At 42.4% G+C, this 21,463-nt stretch overlaps 1 protein-coding gene across 14 annotated transcripts in view; it reads right to left on the bottom strand.

Moving 5' to 3' along the window:
* The window catches only part of BCAS3 (BCAS3 microtubule associated cell migration factor), a 297,954-nt gene that overhangs the window by 217,761 nt on the left and 58,730 nt on the right, over positions 1-21,463 (bottom strand). For all 14 annotated transcript variants that reach the window (XR_005956358.1, XM_041482384.1, XM_041482385.1 and 11 more), the window contains exons 13-15: positions 18,462-18,555; positions 8,980-9,113; positions 1,342-1,606 (exon numbers count right to left, since the gene is read on the bottom strand). Coding sequence is in view for 13 of the 14 variants with exons in the window: in XM_041482384.1 (XP_041338318.1) it covers positions 1,342-1,606; positions 8,980-9,113; positions 18,462-18,555 (493 nt within the window). In the remaining variant the exon portion in view is untranslated. The remainder of the gene's footprint in view (positions 1-1,341; positions 1,607-8,979; positions 9,114-18,461; positions 18,556-21,463) is intronic.

Raw genomic sequence — 21,463 nt, 5'->3', positions numbered from 1 at the left:
TCAAAACTTCAAATGTACCTCAGAGGATTGTAAAGGCAACAACTTACTGCAATTTCCCTTGACAGAAAATAGAATTGGCTGGGTGATAGCCACACAAATTGACAGTTCCTTCCTCTTCTCTCCATGATGTTCACAGTTACAAGCAGTTGGATGTGCCATAGCAAACCTTTGGAGCACTCCCCAGCCTGTTTCAGGCTGAGCTGCTGTACAGAGATGAGAGGAAGTCAAATAGTAGATACACAACTGTCTCCAAAGAGGAAGAAAGTTCAGAGCACGTTTTGGGTGCCTTCCAGTGGCTCCAGGCAGAAGAGGATAGCTCCAGAACAGCCACGCACAAACCTTTGTTCAGAGAAGTCCAAAGAAAGGCAAAAATAGAGAGGGTTGTTCTGAGACAAGTCTGGTTCCCTCAATAATCATCAAGTCATAAAACAGTTCCTTTGATTCAGAAATCCCACAAAGGTTCTCTCTATAGCAGAAAGCCCAGCACATAGTTGGGCTTTCACAAGAGCTCCTAATCCTGCTCATAATTAGGGAAGAGGGACTGTTCCTGGCCATTTTTAATACTCTCAGACTGGAACAGGGTGCCTACCCCAAACAAACTGCTATTCAAACTTTCACTTCCATGGAACTTGTGACTTACTCTCAACAGAAAGGAGGCATAAGGATGCAGCAAATCCTGAATGCAAACAAAACAGCTTCTAGCACAGACCTCATGAAAGAGGAAGGCTGAAAGAAAAGACAAGACTAGAAAAGCTGTGACATTGATAATTTTTGAACATTTTTTGAAGTTCCCTTTCACATCCTTTGAGTATCTCCAAGGCACATCCACCACAGGAACAGCATGGACAGATCAATTTTTACAGATTGTTTTACCTTTACACATTATTTGTCACGTTGTTCCCACACACACACAAAAAGCAGACACAAATCTGTGCCATCAGCTTCCCACTGCCTTGTTCCCACATTTCTCCTTGAGCAGTATTTACTGTAGATATCCAGATGTGCTTTGTGATCATCAAGGCAAACGAGCAATGAGAATTTTAGGCAAGAAAATTCTTTGAATACAGACCAGTTTACTGACTGTATGCTACATGGAAACAAAACTTGAAACCTAAAGACCCTCAACCTTTCAGTTTTGAGTAGAAGTTATTAACACACCTCTGACAGCATCATTTACTTAAAGCAAGCTGCAAAACTAGAACTTATCTTTCCAAAAATATTTCCACCTTGGCTTATTCCTGCAGTATCTGCATACATAACATATTTTTGCACAATACCTAAAACATTTTATGAAATTCATATTCTCCTCATGATGGAAAGAAAGGAAGAGAGTGGATTTACCGTGGAGAGGTGAGCCAGAGGGGCTGCTGGACAGGCCGGGCACGGGGCTGCAGCGTCCGCCCTGCTTCGACGTCAGCTCCTGCTCGATCTCCTCCAGCCCCGCGCTCTTCTGGAAGCGGCTCATGCGATTGACCACCCGTGGGGACATGTGTGTCCTGACACAGGGCTGGCCTCCGTAGGGATTGATGGGGAAAACATGGGAAGTGCCTCGGAGTGTGCTGACCACCACCCAGCGGCAGTCGTGGCTGAAGGAGATATCCTGTACCTGGAAAAGAGGTGACAGGGGAATGAAGCCACCAACGTGCACACCTCCAACACAGGGGTCGTGTCTCAAACACAAATCTGAACTGGAAATGGGGAAAAACCCCTCACATTTAGGCAATAAGTTGAATTTTGGTGCATTTATCAATGAATTTAGTATTCAGTATATGCACTGTAATTCACAGTTCCAAACTTTTCAAAATATTCTGAGATTATGACAACAGACCATGCTGCAAAGGGCTGCAGAAAGCCACAAGATCTTGATGTAGTTTTCAAACAGAATTTTGTTCTAAAAAGAGCTGGGAAATTGTTTCAATTACATGTTTTGTATTTGCTTGTTTAATCTTCAGAGATTGCCCAAAAACGGGAAAAGGGAGGGATGACAAGAAAAGAGAGAGATCTCACCACTGGGCCTGATTTTGAAAAATACTGGCACAAGTCTTATTTTAGCTTAAAATGGTCAGTTTTGAAGCAAATACAACAATATAGTTAAACATTTTCCACTACGGTTACTCCTTGCATAGATCTCAGATACGAAGTCCAGAAGGATTTAATTCTCTTTCAAGTGTTCTTTACACAATGCTTTGATGGAAAGCAAATTCTTGTTCCTGAAGGAATGCTTTAAAAGAGAGATTAAAGTTTGTTTCCAAGCCCGTCCTGGCAGACAACTCAAGAAAACAAGTAGTCGAAGTTAAAATGATTTATCATAGAGAAAAAAAGTCCTGAAACAATTCTTCCAAAAATGTTTTTAAAGGTAAAAGCTGACTAAAAGGAACCATGGACACAAGTGGGATTTACCATGGCAAACAAACATATAGACGAAGGATTAGTTTTCATTATATTATTAAACAGCATAAACTAAATAAAATTCTTTAAGATTTCACTGAAGCCAGTTTTACAATGCACTAGGTACTCAAATTGGAGTAAACACTGATAAAATCTTGACAAATATTCCAGAAATGCACTCCAGCTATTCCAGACAAAAGCAGCGAAGTATTCATCGAAGTGCAAGTTTCCAACAGAGCCTGAAGCCTCGGAGATAAAAAAAGGATTTAAGTCTGGTGACTTGTGACAAGATATTTGATTGACAGACTGTCACTACACAAAATGCTTCGCCAACATTACCGAGATCAACTAAAACCAGCGCTACACACCTGCTCCTTTCAGGGCTGGTGACATCCCCAAACGAGCTGCCAAGGAGGCAGCTCAGCGAGCTCCCAAACCTGACAGCTTTGGCACTTCCAGGATTCAGCTCTGAAACACCTACAGTGCAGCACTCGGAGCTCCGAGTTTGCTTACAAAGTGTTTCACCTTAACAGATTGCTTAGAAGGGATTAGAGACCCCACAGGGATTAATAAGGACTCCAAAAAAAAATCCCCCAAAGGCTGTGGAGTCAGGGAAAACGATGGCACCAAGAGAATTTCAGTACTTGCTGTTAAAGTGGCAAATTCTCCTGGTCAAAACCAAACATATGAACTGTGTAGAAACTGCCACTCTCAGTTACAACAGAACCATGAGATGACAGAGAAAAAATTCCATCTCACTGTAGCATGCAACAAAACTGTGTGTTTCTACTTTAGTACTCAGTTTCCAGTTGGCACCCTGGGGGTTGTGTTCTTTCAAAAACTACACACAACAGCCATGGCAAATGACAACCCCAGCCAAGAAACCAGGAAACAATCACTACAGGATGGTTTTTTTTTTTCCTCAGTGTAAACATTACACAGAAAAAAAGTATTCCTGATCTACAGGAAGAAAGTGTGGAACTCCATAATCCCAAATGCTCTCTTTAAAAAAGCACTCACAAACACTGGCTGCAGTGGCCACGGCTGCCTAAAACACGGCTGAAACCACAAAGGCAGAAGGGTTCTAATGCTCAGGAATAACATGGTAAAAGCATTGACAGAAGAGTGTGCAATGAATTAAGATTTACAGGAACAGAGCTATGAAACCCTGCTCAGCAGTGGCAGAGTATTTTGGAAGCTGCTGCTCCATATGATTCACCTACTGCTCACTGGTCTCCAACACGGCCTCGTTTGTCTTTCACAGATACAGGAGGAGCAGCAGAACCACAGGCACTCCAAGGAGGTGATTCAGAGAATATTTCCAATTCCAAGGGCATGAATTGAACACGCTCACAGCAAACCAGCACAAACCCATCTGTGCAACACGAAGGAACCCGTGACTCCCCAGGAGAACTGGAAGAAGGCATGGACCAAGCTGAAAGGACAATGCTCATCGTGGCAGTCTCAGAAACAGCTTCAAAAATCAGCTGTGTCCATCAATAAAGCCCTATAAATTATGCCCTGGGCCGTGCTGTTCCCCACCACGTTCCTGTACATTATGCTGAGTTCTCGACTGCTCAGAGTATAAACAAACTGCACAGTGGCCCATTAGTGGTTTTCAAGTTTATGCTAAGCGTTGCAGTTTATTGCTGTTCTTTAGGTTAATGTACTATTATTTCATGTATTTATAATATATTTCTGGATTTGTTGTTAATTATGATGTAATGTTTAGATACCAAAGATCAATCAAGACCCCATAGTGTTTACAGATATATGTTAATAAAGTACAAAGTACACCAAATCTCTCACGATGAAAAGTTTATTCTATAGCTCAAGGTCAATGTCACATTTAATACTCACGTCTGTATTTTATCTATCCTCTTCTGTCTGGACCAGTAAAGGGAGTTACAGACCTGAGATTTTGTTTAATTTGGGAACCCCTAAGATGTTTTCAAATTCTTTTCAGTCCCAAACTCTCCAGCTTTCTTGCAGGCTCCCTTCAGGTACTGGAAGGCCACAAATGCACCACTCCAAAGCCTCCTCTTTTCCAGGCTGAACAATCCCAATTCTCTTAGCCTTTCCTTATATGAGAGGGGCTCCAGCCCTCTAAACATTTTGGTGGCCTCCTTTGGACTTCCTCCAAAAGGTCAGTGTGCTTCCTGTCTTCTCCTGTTTCCCTCCCATTAGTCTTCTATGCTTCTTTATAACTTCCACTTCTCTATTTCCCCATGCTTTGAACATTATGACGTAAAATCCTCCAGAAAACTGAATTAAAATGTAGCTACCACTCAGAGCCTGCCCTGAATGACACAGTCAGGTAATTTAATACAGAGAGTCCTCCAAGGACATGGCACATGTCAACAGCTCCACTGAGGATCAGCTTTCAATACTGTACAGCTCAAAAAATAATTTCTGATATTACAGATCACAGGATGGGTTGTGTTGGAAGGGGCCACAGAAGCTCATCTGGCCCAACCTCCCTGCTGAAACAAGGTCAGCCCAGAGCACCTGGCACAGGACTGTGTCCAGGTAATTCACATAACAGAGAGCCAACCTCACAATGCTGAACCCTGGATTTGAGTAATAATTATCAGAAATAAACCACATTTTGATCTTCCTAGCACTCTTTTTTTCCTTCCTACCACCCCTCTGTCAGTCGTGTGGAGTTATACCAGGTGCAATCTGTATATTCTTGTGCATTTTACTGCATTTAATTAAACGTGGAGAGTGGGACCAGCAGTGCTGCAACAGGAACGTGACCTGTTCATGATCACTGTGCTGTGTCACAGAGAAAAAACACCCTGATTTGAAGCACAGGACTCAAGTATTGAATTATGCTGTGCAGGGAGATGGCAGAAAGAAAAAACCAGTATCATTAAGCAATGAGAAAGAGCAGCAGTCCCGAGGAGGTAAGGGTCAAAATAAATTAGAAAACTGGTCTGTATGTGAATTTTTTTGGCTGAGAAAATTAAGGAAATGATGTAGCAACAAACATAAATGAAAAAATAATAAAATCATGGTCTACACAATATGATTTATCAGACCCACACAGACCCAACTGTGTCTCCCCATGTCCTCAACACTGATTTCAGTCGTGTAAAAGCAAGGGCAGAATGTGGGCACAGTGAGAGATTCCTGTGGGGCCTTTAAGCAGAGCTGAGCTCTGTACCAGTAACTGAGGCTGCAAATGCCACTGCTCAGGGCTCCATCTCCCCAGGGCAGCCAAGCTACTTCTGACTGCAGCAGCTTCTTCTTGTCAGCTCTCATCTGACACTGACCAACTTCCCCAAACCAATCTTGATTATTTCAAGCCCATTCCCAGCTTCTTTCCTAGAAATAAGAAAGTCTTCCTAGCTTACAGAGTCTATTTCAATATCCAACTATGAGCATGTCACAGACAGGAAGGAATTCCTCGTGGCCATGGAGATTCACATCCAATATCTGGAAGTTGTTCCAATATTTCACTACCTGGGCACAGGGTGTGACACAACCTTGAGCGGTGTCTGTGGAATCACATCACTGAAACATCTCTGCATTCCCTGGAAAAGCATCACATCAGTGTGCAGCCAGGCTGGAATGTTTTTATCATTCCCTGTTTACCTTCTCCCACTGAAGTCAGTTCTAGCTGCAGTTTGGGAGTGGGAATAACAAAAGTCTGACAGAGTAAAGGATTACAGAGGAGCTGGCCAGCAGCCAGCTGATGCTATCGTTCCGTTTATTTGTCCTAGGCTGAGATAATGCTGTTTTCAGGGATTTTGTTTTTGCTGTTTACAATTTCAGATCAAAGAGAAAGGATCATCAGGTGACAGGCTAACTTTCATCTGCAAGTAAATGAGCTTCCTCAGTTCAGAACATGCTATGCCTTCATTGAAAACCTTCTAGAATGCTCTTGGGTAAAAATATGAGTGAAGTAAGTGTTGCCTCACAATGCAAGAGCTGGAGGACAAGAAAATGTATCCTTAACCAAAATGTGCAGGACATGCACGTGCACATTTCTCCTCTTTACAGCTGAACTGTGCAAGCACAGGCCCTCTGAGAGGTTCAGCTCTCTCTGACTCAGTAAAATACAACCAGCCCTTGCAATGGACCTTCCTGGTGTTACTCAGTGCTGCTTTTTGTCCTCTTAAGGGAAGAAAATACAAAAACTAGAGCACAAGTGGCACTCAAAGGCTAAAAGATCTCAATCTGGTACAACCAAACAGGGACTTCTGTCTGTGTTTGCAGAAGAGTGACTTTGAACACTGTGACCTTGGGACTCAGTGAATTATCTGAGCACTCCACATTCTGTCATGGTCATTGTCTTCACAGTTCCCTTCTGAGGCAGAGGTCCACCTTCCATCCCACCCCATCTTCATCTGAGTCACAAAAAGGAGATTTTGGGAAAAGTGGGGTGAAGCTCTGTCAGCCAAAATCTCACATAGAAAAGCAGAGCTGATTTCAGCAGGGACATTAAAATCCCACATATAACATGGCCATAATGATGATGGTTAAACAATTTATAATGGGTACTAGCTAAACAAATCCTGACACTGATAATCACTCATGTCCATCAACACAAATTAGAACTTTTTATAGCTCCAGTACAGAAGGTGACCTTTAAGACCATTGGCCTTGATTCACAGTTAGTTTTAAAACAGGGGAAAAAAAAAAAAGAAAAAAGGAAAAAGGTCTGGTAGCAAATGTATAAATACTGTTCTAACCAGACAGGAGGCACAGAGGCTCCCAGTGTGGGCTGCACTGAGAGTTTTACATTGAACAGTCTCCAAAATTCTCTAATGCTCCTCATACATGAAATTCACAAAACAAAAGAGCAGCACCAGCAAACTCTCCTCTTATTGAACAGCTAGAAGTGCTGTTATTCCAAAAGAAAAAAGTAAACCAATCCCTCAAATTATATAAATATTTCAAACTATGTGTGTTGAGAATCTCAGGCACCAATGCAGTATTGTTTAATTATCCAGGGAGCTGTGAAATCCACCAACACACCTCAGACTGGTTAGAATTTTCTCCATTTTATGCCATTCCAAAAGCTATACTGTTCACATCCCAAATGAAAACTGTGTGGCAAACTAGGAAAAAATTTTACTATGTTGATTCTGAGAATTTTAATGCAATGCTTTCACAGAGATGCTAATACTATATCCCAAAAAAACATGTATCAATAAGGGTTCCTTCTCTAAAACATGTTCTGTTTGGTTTCCAATGTGTGCCTTGAAAACAAATTTATCAGCTGTAAAAACCAGAAGAACATCTTTGTTCCTCATGACTGAAGTCCTGTGCTTTGGGTTTCAATATTGAGTCTTTGTATGAAGGGAGAACAAAAATAACTCTAAAACATTAAACACATTATAGAATGTGCCCAAGCAGATGGCAGAGTATGTATATACACACAGATCTCACTGCTCTTTGTAATATTTATAAAAACCACTTGTTAGTACTATATATATTATCCCAAATGAACAGTTTTTCCTAATTTCCTCTCACTTTCCAGATTGGTTATTCCTTCTTATAGCAAACCATTGCCTGTAACAGCAATTCCACTTTTCCAGAATGGTAGCAGGAAAGCTTTAGAGTATTTAAACTACCAGAAATGCAAATTCATCCAGACCAAAAATTGATCAACCACTGCTCCATTCAATAAATCTTTCACATTCCACTTGTTACAAAGGTATGGTGAGAAACTTGAAAGAAACTGCTCAACTCCCAGGCAAAGAAAAGGTTTGAAGGAACTGTGATCAGGTACCAGAAGCAGGCGAGCTCCCAGTGCCAGGGTGATAATCCCAGAGCCCCAGGCTGTCCCTGTCACAGTGCTTCACATCTGCCAGGCTGTCACAAGCCTGTGCTTCCCGTGTGTAATTGCATCAGCAAGTGCAACACTCATTTCTTACCCTGTGGTGACATTTTTATTCCTGTATTTAAAGCAGGTTCCTCAGCAGTTCCTCAGTGCTCCAAAGGTGAGGCTCTGCTGTGAAGGACTCAAGCAGAACTCGCTGCTGCCACAGCCACAGCCCTGCCAGCGAGAGCAGATCCCTGTTCCCCACCTCACAGCAAATCACTTCACTGAGCGTTGCTTAAAATACAATTCCAGACTTCCCCACCCTTGGATAATATCCTAACTCAGCCCTGCATCTCTGAGAGGGGGATTTTTCAACAGGGAAGTTAAACTGGGGAGTCTCTGCAGGTTCCCCCACTGTGCTAAGAAAAGTTAATCACAGCCTTTTGATTAACTCTTCCTTTCAACTCTTTAATTGTCTGTCTGTGGCTTTTACCACCAGAGCCAGGCAAACGCTGACAGTTCCTTCACGGGCACGAGACAAATGTTGAACATGTTACATGAGAAAAGGTTAAGTGCAAACACAGCCAATAATCGGGGCTCTTTGGAGGCAGTGCCAGATCTGAATAAATCTGACAGCACCTCATTGCAAAGGGCAAGAATTTATTATTGTCCAGGTTAAACGCTCTGCTCTTATCCCTTCTGTGGCTGGAGCACAAGAAAGGCTCTTTGTGTGCTGAAACAAACATTAAAGTGCCAACATACACAGAATGTATAAGGTGTCTGGGGATTATTCTTCAGCAAAGAGTTTCACTTACTTTGGCTTCGGTCTCTCCCCTGTGAAGTGTGTACAAGTGATGGACGGCACTTTGTGACGATGACCAAGGATGTGTCAGGATTTGGAAAACATGGAAATCATGGCCTAATGTGTCAGTGGTGACCAGCAACATCCCTGGGGGAAAAAAGAAAAAAACAGAAACACAAAAGCGCAAAAGATTAATCGTTGCAAAAGAAGAGGCTTAAAGTGTCTGTCTAAAAAACAGAGTGTGGCTTACATTTGGGGTTTGGAAACAGAAGAAAACACAGAAAATTATTGAATTGAAAGGGATTCATCTCATAAAAATGAATCAGGACTTCAACTGAAATCATAATCACGTACTATGACTTAATATATTAAGATAGTATTACAACACAAATCTATAAAAACATCTGAAAAATCTGAATATTCCAAGTAAATCTGAGAACTGTGTGGCCAATATGAAGCATTGAAGTGATGGATGTTACAGCAAAACCCCAAAATGCTCTTCCCTGGGCAAGAGCCAGTCTAAAAAAGATTGATGTCTCCACAATAACAATTTTTGGAAGAAGAGATTATCAAAATCCAGCCAAAACAGCCCATACCAAAACAATCCTGAAGAAGCATCTTCCTTCATCTAGAAAAAATCTCTCTAATTTATTGGTGAAAAGCAGAGTTGAGAGCTTTCAAATTAAACACTAAATGAGGTACCAGGCTCATTGGTGGTAGTTCATGGTGGAGGTACTGAAATGATTCAATTAGATCAGCAGAACCACAGTAACTTACATTTGCTATTTACTTTTTTATCCCACAGTGTCTAAGCCCACAACCCAGTTTTAAACATTTACAAAGATACTTGAAGTCAATTTGCCATAAATTTATACAAGTTTATACAAAAAAATAAGTATTTTTGCACATACAAGGAAAATACAGCATCATGGCAGAGCTTAGGATTACAGTAACAAACTACAGGGTTTTTTTCTGTTATTAATGAAATTTAATAGGTTATCACCCAAAGTAACCCTCTGACATTTAGTTAACATCAAGTATAAAGTGATTTTAGCAGTTTAATAGTGACATTCTAAATAATTTTCAAGATTCCCGTCTATTAAAGAAAAACCAGGAATTCCACTCAGGTCTGTTGCAACATTTCTCCACATAAAGCACAACTGAAATCTTTTATCCTGCAGGAAGAAAACTTAGTCCCCATGACACTTATTCAGAGGATAAATTGTTATCTTATTTCTGCCATAAATGAATGTCCATTGCCTTAATTTATTTACAGGTGATACCAGAAATTGCTTTTCCCTCAGCTGCCCCAGATACCAACAGCACACATTTGAAACCTCTCACATGTTACCACTGATTTCCTACCTTACAACACTTGGAAAATGTTAGTATTAAAGTGAAAAAGTGTGCCAAGCAGCAGAGTAAAAATTAAGTGTGATTAGCTTTGCTATGGGACACCATTTCATCACTAGCTTGGTATCTGAGCGTTCTCCCTCCGTGGCAATCCTGGAATCCAAGAGATTGGGTCCTTTAGGCCCAGACAGAAAAATTTCTGTCTTTTCTTCCTAGTCCTTTAGATCAGAAAGAAAAGTTTCTTTGGCCAAAGAAGCCAAAGGCTTGGCCATGTGGGTCCAACGTCCTGAAACCCAGGGTACACCCTCAGAGCCTGTGTGGCACCGACATGGCACATCCAAAACCTCGGAAAGAAGGATCCTGTGAAGGCAAACACGCACTTCCAAGGCGCTGAGGCCCACCAGCAGCAAGGTACAAAATCCAAATTGCTCTCGGAGACAAAACTGCCTCCAAGCTTCCCCTCAGCTTGACCACTGAGGCTGGCAGGGCCCGGCCACCCACGCTGCACCCAGGCATTTCCTGCAGCTCGCACAAACGCACCATCTCACGTCTGAGCTCAGCAAGATTCCCTCCAGCAGACACACTTTTACTGTTCCCGGCTGTTCCTCCGGCCCCGAGTGTTAGAAATGAAAGGGAGTTTGTTATGGAGCTGAGAAATCCGGGAGAGCACTGGGGTATTATGTTTGGGCGGTAAGGCATGTGAGCTGAGGTTGGTCTGGATGTTAATGTTGGCTTAACTGGCAATTTCCTTGATTTGTAGTGACTGTGTTGATAGGAAATACAGCTCAAGTTGCTCCGGTGCAAGGCAGCCAAGCCTTTCGTGTGGGATTATGCACACAATTTGCATTAATTCTGTTCTGCAACATCACAAACTACACTTCCCTTCTAGTGAAGTGTGCGGTCCTCAATAATATATAGCATTTCCAGCAGAGAAAGCTGGAAGCAAAGAGGGGTTTGTGTGTTGGAATGAGGCTGCTGCTGTTACTGGAGCGAGGATATTCCAAAAGATCTAATTCAACCCAGTAAGAATTTATCTTCTCCATTCCCATGTTTGTCTCTCCTCATGCAAAGACAGCTTTATATAGACATGGAGGTGCTTTGGGTCCTTTTGTGCTCTCTCTTATTCCTGACGGAAAGGACCTTTGGAGAAGGAGAAGTTGAAGGAGATGGATCCATAAGACTTCTCTGAATACTGAGCAGACAAGCTCTGCAAAGAGATGTTTTTTCCTTCCCCAAGGCTTGAGAAGTCTTTTATAAACACAGACCCAGGGCTGAGTGCACCCAGAGATCCCAGCAGAGCGTTCTTCCTATGAATCCCAGCACACAGCACAGTGCACTCAAGATGGTAAAAAACCCCTAAATCTTCCAAAAATCTGTCTGGAACTGGAGACAAAACGCTGTGCAATGATCCCAAGCCAGTGAAAACACAGGATCACCATCCTTGTTGTCCATGCAATCCATGGGTGTTCGGCTCAGCGGGATCTGGTTTCCAGCGCTGGCGAGAGCCGCAGGTGTCTGCGGGCAGCACAGGGAGGGGATCATCCCCCCTGCTCCTCACAGGCTTCTCCCCAACCCTACAATGCTCTCTTCAGGCAGAGCAGGGCTCACTTTGTGCCAAAACCTGTGGCACACGAGCCCCCAGAACCCATGGTGGTCCCCGTTTGTTCCTTTGGTGCCACCCTGGATCCCGACAGCCGCAGCCGTGACATTCACCCGTCTACCTGCAGCTCTGAGCAGTTCCAGGTGATGCTCCCAGCTCTTGGTTCCGTGTGTGCTTTGCCTTTGGGTTTTCTGGGTTTGGTTTGGGGTTTCTTTTCTCTGTTTTTGCTAACTTGAAGGAGTACAGAGGTGAAAGACAATACATTTGTGGCTGGAAAGGAATTCACTTAAAAATAGAAAGATGAGTGGTATCTGATTTGGCAATTTGCGTCTAATCTCAACTCCTGCTGCCTGTCCCATTTGGAATAAATGCAATTATTAGATGAAAGCCCAGGGAAAACTGGTCCTTCACTTGTATTAGAGACTCTTTTTCAGTAAGTTAAAGGAGGCCCTTTCACACCCACATCTGCATTTGAAGTACAAATATATTCTGGCAGGACTTGTATCAACACGGAGGTCCCAAGCACAACACCACAGATGGGAAAGAACGTGTATTTATAAAACAGCATTTTGAAATCTTTTCCTTGCCCCTGTTATTCAAACAATAAATCACCCATGTTTCAGAACACTGGACTGGGGTTTGTGGTGGGATTTTCCAGCTCTCATTACTTCACACTGAAGAATCCCAGTTTTCCATTATCACAGCTCAGCCATTTTGTTTCTCTCTCTTTCTCCATGCAGCATCCCAGCAGGAATTCCTAATCCCAGCAGAAAAACACGAACCAGAATCCTGGTCCTACCTCACTTTCACTTTCAAGTGCAGGAAACTTCAACTCAAGCTTCTTAAGAGGCCTTGGGACAATTTTCCCAAAAAGTTGTTTAGACGGAAATACAGGTTAAAGCCGTGCTAAATTCAGTCTGAATGTTTTCTCTTATGAGGGACTTTATGGGTGAATAATCAGAGATGAATAGTGAATAATTCTTGAGGATTTCCTGCTTATTTTTCCAACTGGCATTAATCCCTGTTTAACAGATAACAGCTGAAATCCATTGGAAGTCTTGCATACACAGGACCCAGTGGAAATTTATGTGTAAACCAGACTTCATTTAGTATACATCTCATTGCAAAAATTCTGAATTTGCTTATCCACAGTACGAGGGTGCAGCCAGATTAAATTAATGATTGTTTTACTGTGTGGTTGTTTTAAATCCGCAGAGATGACTAAAATCCAGTTTCAAAGGAACAGATATCCTGGATGGGGAAAAGAAATTAGCAAAGCTTTGTTTTACCTGCCCTAATTTACAGCTTCCTACTTTTCCTGCATTCTGTTTAGGGAAACAATCAGCTTCTTTCAGGACAGAAATAAAAACACGAGGAATATATGCATAAAAGGAAAAACTAGTACAGATGTAGACTGTGGGTTAAGAGCTATTTATGCAGTATCAGAAGACTAAACCAGACTCTGGCCTGGCCATAAACTAAGCCCACGCCCTAAATGAGGTGCCAAGCCACAAAAAGCATTTGCGTCAACTGGGAATACAAGGAAAAGAAGGACTTCTAATTATAGGGCCTGGAAGCGGAAGCCGGGAGCGATGGGGAGCTGAGGCTGCGCCGTGTTTATCTGAGAGCTTCCTCCCCTCTGCCTGATCAGGCTTGGCCTGAGCTGGGACTGGAGCTGCTGATGGGACACCGAGTTCTGAGCTCCTGGCAGCCCCAGGGCAAATTAGAGAGCTGGGCAGCCCCACCACATCCTATTTATAACACCTCCCTAATTGCAGAGCTGTTGATTGCGTGCATATAAAGGAGGTCTGCATGGCTTGGAGCTTCACCAGGAGCTTCCCTACAGTTTTCAGAGGGTTTTCCACCTCCCCAAACTGTGTAACTCTGCCAGCGCTCACTGAAGGACTCGACACCTTCAAGCTGTGTTGGATTTCTTTGCAAAACACCAAGGGCACAAGTGCTGGGAACCAGGCACACGTCTGTGTGGAGGAAATGTGGATCCATGGATGGACTGGATTTAGGAATGCAACCCTCAGATTTCCGTGCCCAGCCACGGAGAGACCAGTCCAGCCACTGCACCAACTCACTGCCTGTCCAAAAAGTGATTAAAAATATGAACCTCTCACACTTCAGATTGGAAGTGTGAACTTGGATCCCACACAAGGTCGGTACTGAGCTTTGGAGGTTCCCAAATTACAGGCTCAGAGCACTCAGGGGAACCACAGTGACTTAGAGCCACTCCTGGTTCAGTCCATGTGGATTTCTCCTGGCACTGCCACCTTCCACAGGCTCACTGGGACAGGATTCCTGTTCCACTGAGCTCCCTGGGCTCAGCCATTGCATTCATGTGACAAAGTTTATATGGCCCATGGCTTTCTGAGGCATCTGGGCCGACCCAGGAACAGCAGCTTTATTTATACCCACTCAACCCCTCTCCCAGGCAAGTGAAAATACAGCCAAACATCAGAGCTGCTCAAGCCCTGGCTACTCCCAAGTGGACCATGTGCTGCAAGTTACAAAACTGGGTCTCAAGAAACCTTAACTAAATAATGAAATTCTGATTTTAGCAAAATTCACCGCAAAATAAACGCAAGCACGTAAAGATTTAATGTAAATATTTTTAAAACCCCAAGAAGTCAAAAGAAAGAGAAGCAAAATGAAATATTATTTTGTGAATAAATAACTCACTATGACTCTTGTAACTCCTAAAATAATCCATGGCTACAGCTCTTCCTTCACAACCAACCCAAAATGCAATTCTTGATCAAGCCATCAATCATCAAGGATTCCTCCTTCTGGTGACATGGGACACAGGGACACAACATTTATAACTGCAACTCATCAAGCTGCCTTGATTTCAATGTATTTGTCTTCCAAGGCAATAATTCAAGTTGAGAACCAGAAGAAAATTAAGAGAAAAACTGAAGAATTATTCTGTCATTAAATAATTACAGCTTGATTTACTCTCCAGAAGTGTTTTCCTGCCCACTTTCTCTGATCAATGGGAAAAAACTTGTGCAGAGATGTTCCAATTTCACCCTCTTTAACTATTAACTCAAGGCCACTGTCACGTTTCAATACAGAACATTAAAATAATCAGAGCAATTTCAGGTCTGTTAAAGGTGCAGTCAGGCATCCCAAAGGGGACACAGTTTAATCTGTTTTACTGCTGGCCCAACATTCATTTTCTTGTTATTAATGGGTGGAAAATCTCTTTTGTAGCCAAGGAAGCGTAATTATTTTAAATTTTCAATGTCTTGCACTTCACAGCTCTCAGCTGCCAAGCTGGCAGGAGCAACACTTCTGGAAAGCAGATCATTTATTTACCACATCTAAAAGAAAAAAAAGAAACCCAGATATTTATAAACAGCACCATTTTTTACCTGTTTACTAATTGAGAATCTTATTTGTAAACTTTCCTCTTTGACACTAAAATTGGAAGGTACCTGCCCCATCCCATCAATTTAAAAGCTGGTCCTACTCCCAAAGTGAGTGTGGATTTAGCCATAGCTACAGAAGTATTTTAATCCCTGTAATTTCAGTTTGTTTTAAGGGCTTTTATTGAAAAATATTGTGTCTTTTGCTCCCCTCTAGAAGGGTGAGAAGCCAGGATCGAGTCCTGCCGCTGGAAATCCCCTCTATGCTGCATTTGAGTGTAGCAAAAAGCTTTTATTGGGAAAAGCTGTCCCAGGAGAAGACCACCAGGAAGCTTAGGTAACAAAATGTCCTTTTCAGAGGCTCTAAGGCTACTCACTTGCCTTAACAAATTGGAAGCTGAAGCAGAAGCCCTAAAAAATCCAAGGGGATAATTCTCATCTTTCCTGGCTGCCCACAGGGTTTGTTGTACATATAGTTCTTGGCAGTGCAGCCTGACAGGGAAACGAGGCACAAACCTTCCAAAAACAGGAGTGAATGATTTAAACAACCTTTGAACAGACATGAAAATTTATACATTTAACTTGCCTCCCAAACGAGACACAGAAAATGGAGATATTTGTATGGATGCTGCTGGAAATCCCCCCTGGAGCCCAGGAGGCCAAGTGCAGCTTGACCACAGCAGGAATTCCCACAGGAACTGGGATCCCAGCACAACCCCCTGCTCTGGTGGGCTCAGAAGCTCAGCCCAGCTTCCAAAATTATTCATTATTGGTCTGCATCACTCGAGGCTCCCATGGAAAGTGGAATTCCAAAGGAAGAGCAGCAGTGTCCACATGAAAATGTCCTGGTGTCCTCCAACACCAAACTCAACACTTGAACACCAGGACTCCAGAATTATTGATCATATCTAAAATTTAGGGCTGATTTTACTACACTTTATTTCACCTATAAATTGTGAAAACAACATCTCTACAGGTTTTCATGTTCCACTTATTCCCACATTGCATCCTCGAGGCCTTGTGCCCAAAACACACCTTCCTTGGGGAGCCCAGAGGATCTGGCCCTTCCTCCCCTCTGCAGGGGCAGCAGGAAGAAACTTCAAGGGCTAAAAGAACAGACTGTCCTCTGGCTGTGGAGAACTTGCCCAAGTGTAGACAACAATGTATTTAGCAACTCAGCTTTAGCACAAATAAAACATCTATACTTTGCTTTTAAATGTGGTGAAGACAACCGAAATAAAGCTGCAGCCCAGTGGACTTTAAAATTACCCTCAAAAGGACAAATAACAATTCCTGTAGTAAGGAGAGATATGGATCATTTACACACAAGTTGGTTTTCATTATCACAGTTCATAAAGTCCTTTACAGCTCTGATTTGCACAAATGAAGGGAGGATTCTGCTCATTTTTAACACAATAAAAACCCATAAAGGGATCCTCCCAAAATTCAGGCCTGAGCACCTGTGCAGTCCCTGTGCTGAGACACAATGGGATTAAGGGGTTTATCAGCCCCAGAAAGTAAAATTCTCAGTGAATCAGGGCAGTGCTCCTTGTTTGCCTCCCCAGCACAGCTCTGCAGGCACTGTGTGCTGGTCACTGCCTGGAATTAGGAGTCAAAGTGGGGTTTCAGAGCAAGCAGCCAAGGACAGAATCAAAAGCCACCTCTTGTTTTGTTCTCTGTAATGAGCTCAGCCTGACTGCCAATGACCACTGGAGAATGAGCTGGGATGATGTTACAGCTCTGGCTTCAAACAAAATCCTGCCTTGATGTTCAGTAAAGAGCTCACAATCCTGGGCTAAGTGCTGCTCTCACTGGAGAAGAGTTCTCTGCTGGTTTGTCCCCATCCCTCCTGCAAACCTCACACAGCATCTGCAAGCAGCCAAAAATAACACCACTTAAAGAAGTGTTTTGCCATTAAACACCATTTGATCTAAGTGTCACTCTCTAAGTTATTGTCATCCCAATACCTGAGCAAACCAAAGAATTTGAACATAATAGAAGTATCCAGCAATTGGCAAAAATATCCTTCCTTTTGAAAAATAACAAGTTAATTTGGTTTTGCATAAACATTCTGCTGCCTTTTAAATTTACACAATCCTAGAAACTCTCTTAAGGAAGCATTTAATTAATATCTAGTTACCATTCTAATTTAAGCAACTGTATTTATTTCACTTATTTATTTCATTTAATTAGCATTGCTCCATTTTAGGTATCATCCTTCTTCCAGAGCACAAAGCAAAATGACTGTTCTGGAACTGAGGATTCTCAGTTCACTGCACAGAGCTCCATAAAAAATCCCTTCCAAGAAAATCCAGGCAGATGAGAATACAGCTTTTCTGTCACAAAACCCCAGTGAACTGCACTGCACTGTTAAAGAGTTCTGACACAACAGATGGGGTGTCAGAATGACACCAACTGGTCAGCAAAAGTGAAAACATAAATGACAGACATTTAGTTTTATTCTCTGAAATGTGACTTGACTCTCCTAATCTTCCTGGCATTTGCTACATCTTAGAAATTGTTAATTTAGGCACTGGAAGCTGTTGATTTCTGACCATTTCCCTGAGTGCTGCTGCAATCAGCCAGAACATTATTTATCTGCAGATAATGAAATGTTAATTGTTAAATTAATAAGATCAATTAATACACAAGGTTTGTAGCTGTCCCTGCTGCCCACAGTGTTCATTTATAAAGAGGAAGGAGAGAAACAGGTACTTTTGAGGAGTTTCTTAAAAGTATTTTCAGATTTTAGTTGATTTCACTCAGGAGAGAGGGTAAGATCACAAACTCTTCATTAGCAAAGAAATAATAAGTTACTTTAAAAATTAAACTATTTTATTTCTGTATTCATGGAGGACTACAATTTAATCCATGTGCTGATCCTCTGGATACCTGAGGATCACAACCATGTGGCAGGAAGATCCCAGCAGACAGGAATTCCTCAGCAGTGGAAGAGGGACTGAATCTCCTTCCTCCTACCACAGTGAAAGAGTTGCTACAGTTTGGAATTTCCAGAAAAGACAAATTACCCATCCTACACTCTGCAGAGCAGGTCACCTGCAGTGTCCCAGTGGGACCAGCAATCCCTCCAAAGCCAGGGGACACATTCCCATGGGATTTCCTGCCTTGTCTGCACCCATCCCAACAAGCAGAAGAATCTCTTACCACTGGGGTTGAAGGCCATGCAGCAAATGGGCTTCTCATGAGCAGGGAAATGGGCCACGATGCCATCGCTGTCCGAGTCCTCACTCACCAGCACCTGGGGACAGAACACAGCCAGATCAGAGAAAAAACACTCCAGAGGGAAAATCCCCATGTCCTGACCCAGGGATTGCTGGGTAAGGTGTCACATTCACAGTGTACCTGCCTCAACAGAACAATCCTGGGAACTCCCTCACATACAGACATGAGAGCTGCTCTAACAACCAGAAAGGATTATCCACTCTATGCCTGGAATTCCTAGTCATTTATCCTATTTATTTCCTATTTCATTTATTTCCTATTTATTTATCCTATTCAAATTAGGGAAAAATAGAAAAAATAGTCCTGTCTTTTTCCATGCATTATAGCTGACTGCAAAAGAGCTCACTACACCGTGCTGTGCAGGAAGGTCCATCTGAGGTTTCCAATAACAAAATTACATCCTAGAAAAAAAAAAGAATATTTAACCCTTACATAAATCAATATTTTGATCCCAAGTACATATGGTAAATAAGTGGAAGACCAGATCAAACCCCAGAGAGTGGGTTTGCTTTCCAGGAGTCCCCCAGCAGGGAACAGCACAGCTTCCATCCTGCTGTCAGTGGTGCTGGAATGGAGGGATCTGGATTTCCAAAGGATGCAAGGAATGCCCAGGGCTGGGAGTGTGGATGGAAGCAGCTGCATTGTGGAATTTACAGTTAACATGAATTTTCTCTGACTTGAAACTGCCTCATTCAATATGAGGTAACACTATTACAAAGATTATCAAAAAATCAGGCCCTCATAAAATACCTTCTTGTGAACAAAAAAAGGAATTAAAATACAGCAGAGAGTTTTCACAGCACAGGGAAACTCAGTGGAAAAGGAAATACCTGGACTGAGATCTGTGTTGTGCAGCAGTTTCTGGGGAAGGGGACAAAAGATAAGCTTTGGTGTTTTAAACGAAAGCAAATTTGAAGCTGATAAAACTCCAGGGCCAGTCAAACTAAAGCTGAGTGTGAGGACATACAAAGGGACAAAATAGCTAAGTTTAATTGCATGAAAAAGCAAAGATATTCCTAGATTTGTAGAACAGAACCAGAATATGTGTGGACAAAACCATGCAAGAGTTGTAGGAGTGTTTTATTCTTTGATTACATCATCCTAAAAGCTGAATTAAGTAAAACAAAAAGAAAGATCAGTCAGAAAAGGACTTGACAAAGGGGGTTTTGTGGTGAGCAAAAACCATCTTCTTACTGAGACAGTGCAAAACCACCCTGAATAATTTGTCTGCCTCTTCCAAAATAATCTGCAAGGTTTTTAATACTTCCTATCCCAAACAGATATCAAAATCATTTGAAGTTATTTTTCCACTCCAGAAGAGCAGGAACCCTCTCCAGGCGTTTGGAGCAGGGCTGGAGGAGCCTGGCTGGGCTGGGCTGGCAGAGCCCAGAGCTCTGGCACCTCCCAGCTCAATTATGGCTTTGCTCTCCCTCGTCAGCATTTCCTGCTCCTTCCAGAACCACCAAACCAGAGGGGCTGGAGATCTTCTGAGGGCTTTGCAGAGGAGCACAGCTCTCCCTGAGCCAGGGAACCTCAGCACTGCCAGCCATCATCATCAGCTCCCACTCCCAGGGAGCTGGGCTCAGCCTCAGCACTCTGCTCTAATTAAAGAGAAATGATAATGACAAATGAATACCATAAACCAGCTTCACAAAGAATTTTTTTGCAGGTCTTGCCTGTTAAATAAGAATATTCAATGAGAAATGTGTAGGTATCACAGGAGCTAAGTCATTGCTAGAAACAGGTATACAGGATATTTCATATGCAGCCTCTTCTACAGGATTAATTCAACATGGCTTTATTTGAGAAAAAAATAAAAATGATGAATGCACTGCTGTTATCACCCCTGCAGGATAAACCCCTGTCCAACAGGCAGGAGCACTGCATGGCAACCTGACCCTTAAGTATTCTTCCTCTGGAAATATGATACAAAGCCAAAAGTCACAACATCAAAAACTGCAAAACACCTTAGACTTAGGAACAGACTTAGAAAACTTGAGAACTCAAAAAAGTCCAAATCTCTATTTGTATATGATATTAACTGATCCCATGCTTTCAATTCTTTTGTCATTTACTACTTAAAAATATATTCCTGGGAAAAAAATACTCCAAAAAGAGTTTTTAAAGATCTCCCCTTTTGCTATAAAAGCTGATTATCTGGTACAGCAAACCAACCTTTGCAGATTCAAATTCAAGTATGTTCATCCCCTGTACTAACCAAGTAAAGCAAAATAAAAGCCAAAAAAAACAACCACAAAAGCACCTTCATCACTCAAAAATTTGGAAATCTTGGGCAGTGGGGAATGTGACACTCAGGGCTCCTTTCTCAGCACCTGATGGGTGTCACTGCCTCTGACAGAATGGACAGAACTGGCTTTGGGAACACACAAGGAAGCAACACTTGCTGTGTGGAAAGATGAAAAAATATTCTTCCTCTTTTTAAAATCAGCATAAAAAAATAGATCCTTTAGGAACAGAGAAAAGTGCTTTTTTAAATCACCAGTCCATTGAAATCTTCAGGATTTGCCAGGTGTTCCCTTTGCTTTTCTGCACTGCACTTGGGAATAACAAATATCACTTTTCACAATTCCAACACTACAAAGGAAGGAGGAAAAAAATTGGACTTAACTCCATCATCAACCAAATATCCTCACAAAGATGCCACCAAACCAAAGCCTGGTTCCCATCCCAGCTCAGAGCTTTAAACCCCAGCGTGATTTCCCTTTTTTACAGAACTCCAGGAAATCAGAACGATGCTGATCCAACACCCAGTGCTTTAGGAACATCAAACCAGCACCACCAGCTCCTCCAGCCAGCTGAGGATTCCATGCCCCTGAAAACAGAATTGGGAATTTTTCCTGGAAATCAAACCAGAGGGACAATTTCCCTAATAACACACGCAGGGGCTGTCAGAGAGCTCGAGG

This window comes from Pyrgilauda ruficollis, unplaced genomic scaffold (assembly GCF_017590135.1).
Source record: "Pyrgilauda ruficollis isolate IOZ18807 unplaced genomic scaffold, ASM1759013v1 scaffold59, whole genome shotgun sequence".
Lineage (NCBI taxonomy): Eukaryota > Metazoa > Chordata > Aves > Passeriformes > Passeridae > Pyrgilauda > Pyrgilauda ruficollis.
The sequence above is the reverse complement of the archived record's forward strand: the minus strand, read 5'-3'. Positions and strand labels throughout refer to the sequence as shown.